Genomic DNA, 12,987 nt, shown 5'->3' with positions numbered 1-12,987 from the left:
ACACCCTCTGGTCCGGTCTCCTTTTCAGAACTAGAATGCTCAGGTGCTCCCAGGATTGGGTGCCTGACCCCCACCAGCCTCTCTGCTCTAATCTCTGGGCCCCCAAGTGACTCCTTCTCAAAGAGGCCCCATATTACCATTTTGGTGGTTAAGAAGCTGCGGGAACAGCCTCATCCTGTATTTCTTCCATGAAGGAAAGCAGTTGTAAGATTACACAGGCTCTCCCTGGAATTTAATACAGCTCTTTTCATTGTGAAGAAAATGAAATGGTCCACATTTTGTGTTTTCCGGCTGGGCCCTGGATCGGAGGATGTGCTCTTCCCTTCCTTCTCCCTCTGCCTGGGCCACATGAAAGCTGCGGGAAGCGGGGAGGGGAGGGGGCGGGTGGGGAAGGGAGGCGCGAGGTCCTGACATCCCGGTTCCCTGTCAGGCTTCGACCGCTACTTCTCCAGCCGCACGCTGGACAACAACCGGCGCAACATCTGGTTTGCTGAGTTCTGGGAGGACAACTTCCATTGCAAGTTGAGCCGCCACGCGCTCAAGAAAGGCAGCCATGTCAAGAAGTGCACCAGTGAGCACGCGCGTGGGGCGGGGCGTGGGACTGAGCCTCAGGGGGCGGGGCCAGGGTGGGCCCTGAGGGGGTGGGGCTACGGGGGAGAAGGCTGAGAGTGTCAAGTGGGGTGAGCGGTGGCCACGGGACACTGCTGCAGGGGTAGCAGTGTCCAGGGGCCCAGGCGGTGCTGCCTGGGGGGTGGAGTTGGCGGCCAGAAGGGGCGGAGCCCTAAGGTGGGGGGGGCAGAAGGGGCGGGACCGGGACTGACTCAAGGTCTGACACCAGGGCCTTGTCGGTGGGTGGGCTTGGGGTAGCTGAAACCTCGGTGATCTCTCAGACCATCAGCCGTAGGACGCTGCTGAGTAGGGGAAGGGGCTCCTGGGTCTGGGCAGAGGTGCCGTCTGGCTGCTCACCTTGGGCGTCATCTGGACGCCCCTATGGCAAGCCCACAGACCTGTCTGACCCCAGCTGCCCTGTGAATCCTAACGCTCACCGGTCTGAGCACTTTACAGAAACCATCTCTAACCCCTCCAGGTTCCCACAGTCACTCAACAGACACCAGTTTGACTCCCACTCCCTGGCCCTTTTCTAAGCACCATGGATATAGCAGTGAATGAAAGAGCCGAAAAGCTCTTGGAGTTTTTATTTTAATGGGGAGACAGACAATAAACGAGATATGCAAGTAAACTATAGACTTATGTCAGAAGGAAAAAGTTCAGTAGAAACAAAATAGCTAAGAAAGAGGATGGCCTCCCTGCAAGGTAACGTTTCAGCAGAATCCTGAAAAGGACAGGGAATGAGCCACGGGAGGATGGGACGATGGGCCTGTTTTACAGAATGGAAAACAGAGGCTCAGAGCAGGTAAGTAAAGGGACCTGAGTTCCCGCAGATGAAAGGTGGTGGAGCAGGATATGGACCCAGGTCTGAGTTCTAGGCCCTCAGACCCCTATGGTAGCCGTCTTGGCACGTTCACCTTTGATACAGTTGGATGTGGGTCCTTGTGCTGTCTTTGTCTGGGTAGCTCTGCAGCAGGACCTGGCGTCAGGGACACTGGGAGGGCTCTGTGTACCCCTCAACCGTGAGTGGTGGCCATGCAAGGATGATGAACTCCCTCTTATAGTCTCCTGGACTGATGGGTGCAGCTTGGGCAAAGGGCCAGATGAGCAAGGGCCACCGGATCAGCCGCAGGGATATGCTGCATGGAATCACTGGCAGTTGGGGGCGGGGGGGTTGGTCCACTAGGGCCAGGGGAGGAGGGAGCATGGTGAGGTGGGTGGGCTGGTGGGGAGCATGCTGACCTCTGGTGGCCAGGGCAATCGTGGCTACTTAAGACTGTGGGTGTCCCCTGGGGACGGAGGCAAACTCCTGTGGGTGTAGGCAGCAGTGTGTGTACACCCTTGTGTGTGTGACTGTATGTGACTGTGTATGTACGACTGTATGTGACTGTGTATGTACATGAGTGTCTAAAAGAGAAGGTATATATGTGCATGTCTGTCTTACGTAGGGGCGACGTTCTTGGGTGAGCTAATAACCATAAACACCACTCTTTACTATGCATTTACTATGTTCCAGACATTTTAACAACATCATCTCATTTCACCCTCACAACAACTCTAGGGGCTCTTATGACCCCCATATTATGGAGGCTATGGAGAGTCAGAGAGGTCAAGCAACTTGCCCAAGGCTGCACAGCAAAGGTCTTTATGAGGCAGTAATCACAACAAAGGTGTGAGAAGTACAAACATGCCTGGGCATGGGAGGCTGGGCCCTCATGGGTAGGAGCATCCTGTTTACTCCTCTCTTCCTGGCATAATTATTGAGAGCATCCCCTTTTATTCTCAAAAGTGCCCGAGTGGGGATAGAAGATTGTATCTTCACCCTGATTATAGGTCACGAGACCTGGCTCGGAGGTGGGGATGGGTGAGACTGAAAGTGGGGGCAACATGCATAAGGGGGCGTCTCGGCCCCTGTGTCTGGCTCACCAAGGGAGAGGGGCTTTCTGGAGTCTCCTCTTGGTCTGGGAGGTGCAGGCAGGGAGAAGGCCTTGGTCAGTCCCTGTAAGCTCTTTCCAGACTCCCAGTCCTCTTCAGGACTCCCCAGCTGCTGGTGAACTGGGTGCGGGGGGGCGGGCGCCTCTCTAGGTGCCCTCAGGGAGGTGTGTGGGCTGTCAGAGCAGGTGGGGAAGGAGGGCTTGATCAGGATTCAGGAGAGTGTAGACTCTCACTGGGAACCTGAGGCCAGCTGTACCCTGTCAGGACCTTAGCTTTCTCATCTGAGAAATGGGATTGGTGGTGGGCCAGCCCAGAGGGTGTCTGGGTGAGATGCAGGTGAGAAGGCTGATTGGAGGCACTTGGTGAACTGTAAGGGGGTGGTGCTCAAGGCTGGCTGTGCATCAGAATCACCTAGAACTTTTAGAGCTCTACTAGGGCCCCACCCCCAGACCCACTAAGCAGAACCTCAGGGGTGGGTTGTTTTTCAAGCTCTCCCAGTGGATTTTATGTGTATTTAGGGCTGGGAACCTCGGGCAAGAGCAGCTTTGTTCACATCGAATCACCTGGGGATCTTCTCAAATGCCGACCGACCCCTGGCTCCCAGCCCCAGACATTCTGATGTAATTGGCCCTGGGTACCACCTGGGCATCAGGATTTTTGTTTTTTTATTTTTTATTTATTTATTTATTTTTGCGGCACGCGGGCCTGTCACCGTTGTGGCCTCTCCCGTTGCGGAGCACAGGCTCCGGACGCGCGGGCCCAGCCGTTCCGCGGCATGTGGGATCCTCCCAGACCAGGGCACGAACCTGTGTCCCCTGCACCGGCAGGCGGACTCTCAACCACTGCGCCACCAGGGAAGCCCCATCAGGATTTTTAAAAGGTGCCCCTGTGGTTTAATGTGCAGCCAAGTATGGAAACCACTGCCTCAGAAGGAGAGGTGGGTGATAGAAGGGGTGACGGCATGCACCCCAGGCAGTGGGGAAGGCGTGAGCAAAGCATCAGAGCCAGGAGTGAGCTTGGGGTGTGTATCACAGGGAGGGGTGGAAGGACAGCATATTCCGGCTGACCTGGATGTTTCTCTCTGCATCTGAAGCCCCAGCAGAGGCTGGTAAGTGTCTTTGGGCGGCCCCACGTCAGGCACAGTGAGCCCGTCCATCTCTGGGTGAGGTGAGGGGTGGGGGAGCTGCTGGGAATGTTTGTGGGACCTCAGACCCACCCTGGGTGAGGGGGAGGCAGCTCTGGCTTCTCATGGCCCCACCTGGGTTTGAGCTGAGCTTGTCCCTTAGGCCAGGAGGGCTGGGGTGACACCCATGGAATACGGGCTCTGGACCGGGCACCTGTCAACGTGTCAGGGTCTGGGTCCGACTCTGCCTCCTCCCTGCTGTGTGACCTTGGACATGTTATTTAACCTCTCTGAGTCTCAGAGAAGGCAGGGAAGTCACCACCCATCTCAGTGGGTTGTTGGGAGGATTGGTGATGTGTTTGGAGAGTATGAGGAAGCTGGCTGAAAAAGGATGTGTATGCTCAGCGCTGATAAAATGGTGGTTGTTGTTGATAGAGAGGGAGGGGGAGAGGTGGGATTTACCTGCAACTGGGTAATTTAACAGCTCAAGTCTGCCGTAAGGATTCTGTCCGTTGTAGGATCCCCGATGGGGAGGACACCATCCTGAGGGTGGGTGGTATAGGCTGTCAAAAGTGTTGCATCCATTTTACAGAAGAGGATGCTGAGGTGATTGAACAGAGGATGCTGGGTGAACATCGCAGTGCTAGAGAATTGGCAGAGCTGGATTCATACCCAGGCAGCCTGGCTCTCCAGCTGGTGCCCCACCTGCCTCTCCCACTTCCTTTCCTCCCACGCCCCCAGCCACCGTCTCGCTTGCCCTCAGCTAGCCCTGTATTCTCCACCTGCCTCACTGTCTCCCGAGCCAAGCTCCACGCTCGCTTCTTCCAGGCTGCCTGCCCATCCACACTGGGTGGGCCCACTCTGGTCCTCTCAGAGCTAACAGTTTCAATAGCCAGCCTCTGCCTGTCTCAGTCCCTCAGGCCCTGCCCACGATCTCAGCATGAGCGAGTGCCACTCCTGTGTTCCCCTGCCCTTTGCTCCGCCAGGTCCATGCCTTCCCTCCTCAGGGCAACAGACGGGCCCGATGACCTTCTCAGAGGGTGGGAAGGACCTTCTCATGCTGGGGTCTTACACTTGGGAAGATCCGATCCATCCTTCAAGGCTGTGTTAATTTGAATTCCCCTCAGGAATTCCCTGGTGGTCTGGTGGTTAGGACTCCACACTTTCACTGCCAAGAGCTCGGGTTCGATCCCTGGCTGGGGAGCTAGGATCCCACAAGCCGTGCAGTGCGGCCAAGAAAAAAAAAGTTGAATTCTCCTCAAGACAAGGAATTGAGAGCCAGTCGTTTCTTTGGGAGAGAATCCCAGGAAACGTTGGTAGGGGAGGGAAGGCAGACATAAAGGGTGTGATGCCAAGCAGGTGACCACTGTGAGCAGCTGGAGCTTTACTCCCCCGGGGGCTCTGGAGACAGAAAGGAGCACGCCTGGCAGTCATCCCACTGGAGGTGTGAGGGAGCCGGGGTGTGTGTACACCAACTCCCGTCAATCATTGCTGGCTGTTCCCAGAGGGTGTTAATTCCTCAGTGCCTCCACATGCCAAATGGCTGGCAAAGAGGGCTTCTGTGGCCAGAGAGTCTCGGAAGAGTGGCAGATACTGGCAGTTGGAGACTGGGCTGGTGTGTCTCAAAGCGGCAAGTGGTCGTGGGCACCCATTCTTTCTCAAATACACAACTGTGAGAGTCCCCCTGAACTGGGTGTGAATCCTAGTACTGCCACTTCCTAGCCGTGCGACCTGGGGCAGGTCACTTCTTGAGGCCTCAGTTTCCTCATCTGTAAAATGGGGATCATACTACCCACTTCCATCCCCCAGAGCCCTGTCCCTAGCAGAGCTGCCTCTATCATGGTTTCCCAGAGAAGGAGTGGAGGTGATCTGCCGGAAGCACTAGAAGGTGGCCTGCGGGCTGCTCCACACCTGAGCGAGATAGGGGCCACGGAGCAGGGCGTCTCTGCAGCTGTCAAGGCCTGCGGGAGGGCAGTGCCCACCTCCCACCTCCTCTCCTGGCCCCCTCCCCAGGAGCCCTCAGAGCAGGGCTTGGGAATTAAAGCTGTAAACAAGGCAGATGTGGCATCCGTCTTTTTGACAGGACTGCCAGCCAGGTGATGGCTGAGTGGAGGAAGGATGGTTTACGAGGAGATAGGAGAAATTCACTGCCTGCTGCTCCCAGGGGCTGGGAGTTCTGAGAGGGAGGGTGGCTGCATGGCAGCTGGGGATGTGTGGGGAGATGCCGATCACCCAGCCTGTGCCAGCAGCAATAACAATAATAACAGCTGATATTTATACAGCATTTATTACATGTCAAGCTCTGTTTTAGTGTTTTGCATTTGCTTTTCACAGCAACCCATTTTACAGATGAAAAAACCGAGGCAAAGAGAAGTTAAAGAGTTTCCCAAGGTCATACAAGTAGTAAATGGCAGAGCTGGGATTTGAACTCTGGCCATCTGGCTCCAGGGATGTCCTGCCTCAGGCCAGCTGATGTCCCAGCTCCAGGGCCCTCTGGCTATTCCAGCCTGGCTTTGTGGCTCTTTTCACCTGCACATTCCTAAAGGAACCTGGGGAAAGGAAGGAAGACCCACATTTGGAATTACCTACTATGCGCCAGGTTGTGCCACTCATTAAAGGAACTCACATTTGCCCAAGCCGTCAGCCACCTGGTGGCCACAGGGGTCCTGAGCCCTTCCCCTCAGTGCTGTTTCTTACTTGTTCAGCTGGCATTTACTCAGAGGCTGACTGTGTCCCCAGCCCTGTGCTTGGCTCTGTGAAGGGGACAGACCTGCCCTGGGGGGCTCCCCCTGCAGGTGGGAGATGATATGGCCTTGGAGACAAGGAGGTACATGATGGTGTGGTCCCAGTAGTCAGAGCTGAGGGCCTCCAGAGAGCTTAATCATGAGACCAGAGAGAACAGATCCAGGAGGCCTCCTGGAGAGTTCTGGGAGACTAGGGATGTTGTACCTTTAAATCAGGAGGTCAGAAGTCCTCACTGGGAAGGTGACTGGGAAAGAGCATGCCAGGCAGAGGGCACAGCATGTGCAAAGGCCCTGAGGTAGGCTCAGGCCTGGCAGGTCTGGGGAGCAGTGAGGAGACCCATGTGGTTGGAGCAGAGATCAACAGGTAGGAGATGAGGTCCGAGAGGTGGGGCGGGGTGGCACAGGTCTGGGGGCTTTGTCGGCAATATGTAAGGATTTAGTCTTTTAACGCCAAATGAGACAAGGCCACGGCAGGGTTTGAAAAAGGATTAACGTGATCAGATTTATGTTATAATGGGCTCACTCTGGCTGCCTCCTGGAGCAGAGATGGGGGTGAGGGCAGAGCTGGAGGTCAGTTAGGGGCCGGGGCTGTAGTCCAAGTGGGAGGTGATGGGAACTTGGAGCAGGTGGTGGCCATGGAGATGGAGAGGAGTCTGATTCTTTATCAGTTTTGCAGTATGGCCTCAGAGTTTGCTAAAGGATTTGAGGTGAGAGAAAGATGGCAGAAAATCAAGGATGACTCTGAGGTTCTTGGTGGTGCACTGAGATGGGGTGGTGGTGGAGGGTCAGGCTTAGCCACGCGGAGATTCCTGGGAGAGGTGGGTGCAAAACCCAGACTGGGGTTGGTCAGGAGAAAAATGGAGAGAAATTGATGACAGTGAGTAAGGACAACCCTTCTGAGAAGTTTTGTTGTAAACAGGGAGAGAGGGATGCTAGCTGGGGGAAAAGTGGGGTCAAGAAAGGGTTTCTGTTTAAATGGAAGAAATTAAAACATATTTCTATGTTGACAGCGAAGATCCAGTAGAGGATAAACTAGATGCTCCTGGAAGGAAAAGGAGCCTGGCTGGGTGATGGGGGAGAAAGGGCATCCACGTGGCGGGTTGGCTGTAACTTCGGCCCCGCAAGCTGCCTCCCCTTCACCCCTGGCCCCAGTCTGACCCTGTCTGGGAGAGCTAAGCCCAGGCCCCTGGGCTGGGCAGAACCAGTGAGGGGTAGAGAACGGCCTTCCCTGGGAGCTGGCCTGTGCAGGTGTCGAGTGTGGCTTCTGCTGCAGGTATCACTCTTCTCTAATGGTCCCGGGAGCCGACCTCATTACAGACAAGGGGATCGAAGCTCAGAGATGCTAAGCAACTCGGCAGGCCAGTGAGAGGCTGAATGGGGGGTGGGGTGTCAAGCTGCTCCCATCTGGCCGGACGCCCACGTCCCGTTTCTTGAACTAGGGTCTGTGGACATCTGGGGATACGTTCTTGAGGTCAGACTCTCAGGGACCTAGGAGTTCCACAACGATTCTTGAACTTGGCATTTTCATTCGACGGCCTTCCGAAAGCGGTCTTTACAGATTGCAAAGACAACTTCTCTGCTCCTGTGATCATTTGCAGTTGCGAGTAGCTGTCACTGCCAGGGCTTCGGCCTCTGATGTCAGTATGTTCATCCTGGGCCCACATTCATCCTAGGATCATCCTGGGACAGAATTGTTTTCCTTCAAAAGGGGCCTGAGGCTGGCTCAAGTTCGGGGAGCCCTGGGCTGTACCACCACTGAGAGCCAGAAAGAGAGCACCTGGAAGAGAGTCAGGGGCCACCACCACCCCCTGCCCCCGCTGCTGGGCAAGACTCTTCACCTCCCCGCCCCCAAGGGGGTGACCTTTACAGGCTCCCACCCCTAACCCCCCAAGACACTGGGGCTGGCTCAGTGTTCCCCAGGACGGGAGTTGGCGGAGAGCTGTGGCGGAGTATGGCGGAACAGATCTAGGGGTGGGGGCACCAGGCTGAGTTGTTTAGAGGTGCCCTACCCGGAAAGCAGGTGGCTTGATGGAGGTTGAAAGTTCAAGGGGAGGGGCTGGCAGACACTGTGGTGTGAATGGGGCTGAAGAACAAGGGTGCGACTCCAGACAAGGAGGGGGAGCCTGCTCTGTGACTTCTGGGGATGCCGGGGTGGTGGAGCCTGGCCTCCGGAGCAGGACTCGGGGACCCTCAGAAAGACCTGCGTGTTCCAGGGAGGTGACGAGGAGAATGGCTCAACCACAGGCAGAGTCAGGAAAGAGGGGGACTGGCCAGGAAGCACAGGTGGCAGCTTCCTCCCCCATCTGAGTGTCAGTGGGTGAGCTGACCTGGGCCCCTGTCCGTGGGGTGGGCACCCCATGCTCATCTTTTGGGGGTCTGAGAAGACCCAGCACGTGCCGGGCTGCAGACAGGATGGAGGGGCGGCCCAGGGCTGGGGTGGAGGCCTCCGGGGGTGGGGAGCTTTCCGCCGGGCAGTGTTAGAGAAGAGAGGAAAACGCAGGCTTAGAGAGCACTATGTATAAGGCACGATGCTGCGTGTTTTACATCTGCGCCTCCTTGAATCCTCTCAGTGGCCCCTCAAGGTAAGTATTATTACCCTGGATTTACATCTGGGATATGTAAATTTTACTTGACCAGGGTCATATGGCTGGTCCAGGGCAGAACCACACACTACAGCTCTCCCTGGGGGTGGGGCATCCTAGGACCGTCTTATCCTGCTCCCTGGAAGTTTGCACAAGGGGTGAAAACCGGTGTGTATGTTTGCGCATCTGTATGTAGGTGCAAGTTTATATGTGTGCAGGTGTGTGTGGTATGTCCACACACCTACACCGATTACACGTGTGGACTTGAACCTGTGGGCGTGGTGCCCCAGGTCCCCTCGGCGCTCCCCAGCCCTGCTTTGCCATTGGAGTTAATGCCCCCGGGAGCAGTCTGCAGCCTGAGACAGGTGGGAGTGGGGCTATTTATCCCCTCAGATGGGACAGCCCTGAGGCATAGGCTACACAGTTTTCTAGAGCCCCCCACGGGGTTGAGCCTCACACCTGTCGTTAGTGTCTTCCCATCCCTTCCCGTCTCCGCCTCACTTCCTCACCCCCGATTTGTGCTTCCAGCCATCACCTCCCAGATGAAACACTTGCACTCACATCCTTGTCAGGACCTGCTCATGGGGCTTCTCAGCCGACAGTGAATCTGAATGACCACATGCTTGTAGGAGTGTCATGCTACTTGTGTAGCTGTGTATTGGGTTGGCCAAAAAGTTTGTTCGGGTTTTCGTAAGATGTTAACAAAAACCCAAACGAGGGACTTCCCTGATGGGCCAGTGGTTAAGACTTCGCCTTCCAGTGTAGGAGGTGTAGGTTCCATCCCTGGTCGGGGAGCTAAGATCCCACATGCCTCGTGCCAAAAAACCAAAACATAAAAACAGAAGCAATATTGTAACAAATTCAATAAAGACTTTAAAAATGGTCCACATCAAAAAAAAAAAAATCTTAAAAAAAGCCCAAACGAACTTTTGGTCAACCCAATATATAGAGTATGTGTTTATATGGACACTTATGTTTCTACATGTTTAAACATAGATGCGTGTATAGGGATGTATATAAATGCATGCAGGTTTGTGTGTTGCTACTTTATATGTGTAGATGTGAAAATATGGGAGTGTATATGTGGCTGATTTTATATACCTTTATGTGAGGGAGTGTGTGTGTGTGTACACATGAGCCTAGAACTCAGGAGGATTGCAGCTGGGTGGGGTGAGTAGTTGTAGAGAGGTGAGCAGGGAGACAGGGAGGAACTCTGATTATTTCAACCTTGAAAACTCATTTCAATTACAATTTACAACCTGCAGACAAAGGCTGCAGTCGCCGTAGTAACCACAGCTGCGGGGGGTGGGGGGGTGGGGTGGGGGTGGTTGACAGAGAAAGTCCTCTCCCGGATGGTTCTGGGGCTGGCTGTCATCCGTGGCCGAGCCAAACACATCTCCGGCTCACTGTGCCTTGGGACACAATTAGGACATCTTCAAACTGTTGCTGCTGTCATTGTTGCCATGTGTCTGGAATTTATCTCCTCTAGGAGCTCTCGGAAATGTGTGTCTTGTCTCCTGCCAGAACTGTGGTTCCCCTGTCTGGGCCTGGGGGTCCCAACCACCCATGAAAGGGGATTCTCTGACCCCCCGCTTCCCTCCATGGTCATCTGCCTCCTCCAGCCCTGGGGACAGGGATCCTTAGCTCCTGGTTAGGCCTGGCCAGACAACTGGGGCAAGGCCTGAGCCCCAGAGAACGGGGAAGGCAGGTCGGAGCTGGATGGAGGGAGAAGGAGGCAGACAGTTCAGGGTGGTGGAAATTCTTTGGGAGCCAGAGAGATCCAGGTTCAAATCCCAGCCACTCACCAGCCAGGCCAATCCCCAGGTGGGTAGGAACACCTGCTGGGGGCCAGGATTCCCTCGAGATTCTGGGTACCGTACTCGACCACCTGCAAATCTCAGTTACCTCCTCTGTGACGGGGGGCCAGTCTGGCCTACGTCCCAGAGGCTCTGGGAAGAGGAAGCACCAGCCATGCTGCAGGGTTATTTGCTGAAGAGTCGAGGGTGTGCAGAGAGCTGCACTGGTTATGGGCACAGCTTCCGACGTTCAGCGCAGCATGTCTTGACCTTGTTTGACTTGTGTTTGTGATCCCTTCCCCCTCCCTCAAAGGGAGCACACTCAGGCTCTGTCATTGTTGCTTCCTGTGGGGCTCAGGGGAAGTGCCCTTGGAGTTTGAGCGGGGGGTGTGTGTGTGTGTGTGTGTGTGTGTATGTGTGTGTGTGTGTGTGTGTGTGTGTGTGTGTGTGTGTGTGTATGTGTAGGGGGTCACACTCAAGGCCCGCCACTCCCTTTCAAATTAAGGCCCTTTGCAGGGCACCTCACTGCCCTGTTATCTCATTTGTAATTGGGGGCAGACTTGAGACAAAAGTCAAGGACGTGAAAGTGTGTTGGGAAATCTCTAGAAGTCCATGGCTGGCACCATGACAACTCTGGGGTGGAGATCCCAAAGGCGCAGTGTTCAAGGGCCACTGACAGTCCACAGCCCACAGGACCCCAAAGCCCTTCCCACGGGAGCCTCCCCAGGCAGAGGTGGGCTCCCCTGGTGAGGACCTCCTGTGGGGTCATCTGTATTCCAGTGCCGGTGCAGGTGGCTTCGTGACCCCAGTGAGAGCACGTGGTCCTGGACCTGAGTGGCCCAGGGATGGATGCTTCAGCTGGACCACTGAGGAGGGATCCCTGGGAAGATAGGGAGAGGAGGGGGCTGAGGGCCACTCAGCCAGGGTCCTTTAGCCTGGTGTTGTCCTTGGCCTTGGGATAGAGCTGCTGCTTCTCTGCAGTGGCTGCAGCCTCCCCCTCCGTCCCGGTTGATAATTCAGTCTCTCATCCATATGAAATGAGGGCATGATGGGAGCTTTGGGAGCATGGAGCAGCAGGATACAGAGGGCAGGACCTGGGGGCTGGGGGTGATGGTGGGGGCTGGGGCTGGGGCCTTCCATGCAACCCTGCCCCAGGCCCCTCTGTCACCCTTCGGGAACAGGATTGTCCCTTGCACTTCTCTCCTGGCTCTCAGAAGCTGTGATCAGAAGCCTTGAATAAGAGGGCAGGCTGCTGAGGCTGGAGAACTTGCCTCTCCTGTCCATCCATCTCTGTTTGTGCCGTGGCCTAGAGAGAGCTTTGCCTGTTAGCACGGCTCTGCTGTCCCAGGAGCTCCGAGTCAGGCAGGGCTTAGAACTCTTTGTACCCTTGTGTTTGACAAACTTCTGCAGCACCTGGCAAGCATCAGGCCCCTCTTTATGACCTGTTGTGAATATAAACCCATTTATCCTCATAGGGACCCTATCCCGACCTATGAGGTAAGTACCATCATTATCCTCATTTTGCAGATGAGGAAACTGAAGCCCGATAGATGAGGTGGCAGGTCCAAGGTCACAGCTAGAGTACATGGTAGAGCTGGGGTTTCAGCCCAGACAGTCTTGTGTGAATGAAGTGTAGTGGGTAGCCAGGGGCTTAGCTGACCCCTGGGAGAGCCAGGTGAGCCCCCTTGAAGACTACCCTGTCTCCAGCCCCAAGGCCACGCCGTAAAAGCTGTGGGCTTTCTCTGGACCCAGCAGTGCCCCCGGAGCCAACTGGGCATCTGCCCCTAAACTGTCCAGTCTGTGTGCTGGGGACCTTTGATCTCTGACCCTGAGGTTGGGGTACTGGAGTCAGTTTCTGACCTTGGTCACAGAGTCTTGGTGGCCAAGACAAGGATATGAGGTGTGCCATCAGCTCTGTGGGAGCCCTGGGCAGCAGGGCACAGTGACCATGCATTGGCTAAAAGTAGAGGAATCTAGGGGGTGATCTGTGGATCCTTGGGGCCTCAACCTGACCCGCCACATGACAGACATGGGAGACCCAGGCCTGTGGCCCATGGGGTGGGACACAGGTGCAGCCATTCACCCTGCTGGCCACTGGGGAATTACTTCTGTAAGGTGCAGCACTGGCCTTCTAGCAAGGAGGCATGGGTGTGTGTGTGTGTGTGTGTGTGTGTGTGTGTGTGTGTGTGTGTGTGTGT

At 55.5% G+C, this 12,987-nt stretch overlaps 1 protein-coding gene across 4 annotated transcripts in view; it reads left to right on the top strand.

Annotated features, from left to right (window-relative positions):
- Positions 1 to 12,987, top strand: part of GRM4 (glutamate metabotropic receptor 4) — a 117,568-nt gene that overhangs the window by 84,345 nt on the left and 20,236 nt on the right. For 3 of the 4 annotated variants that reach the window (XM_007460848.1, XM_007460850.1, XM_007460847.1), the window contains one exon: positions 431 to 571. The exons of the other annotated variant lie outside the window; for it this stretch is intronic. In XM_007460848.1, coding sequence (XP_007460910.1) covers positions 431 to 571 — 141 coding nt within the window. The remainder of the gene's footprint in view (positions 1 to 430; positions 572 to 12,987) is intronic. 4 annotated transcript variants of the gene reach the window in all.

Source organism: Lipotes vexillifer, unplaced genomic scaffold (assembly GCF_000442215.2).
Source record: "Lipotes vexillifer unplaced genomic scaffold, Lipotes_vexillifer_v1.1 scaffold921, whole genome shotgun sequence".
In the NCBI taxonomy this organism is placed as follows: Eukaryota; Metazoa; Chordata; class Mammalia; order Artiodactyla; family Lipotidae; genus Lipotes; species Lipotes vexillifer.
This window is presented reverse-complemented; position numbering and strand designations above follow the sequence as displayed.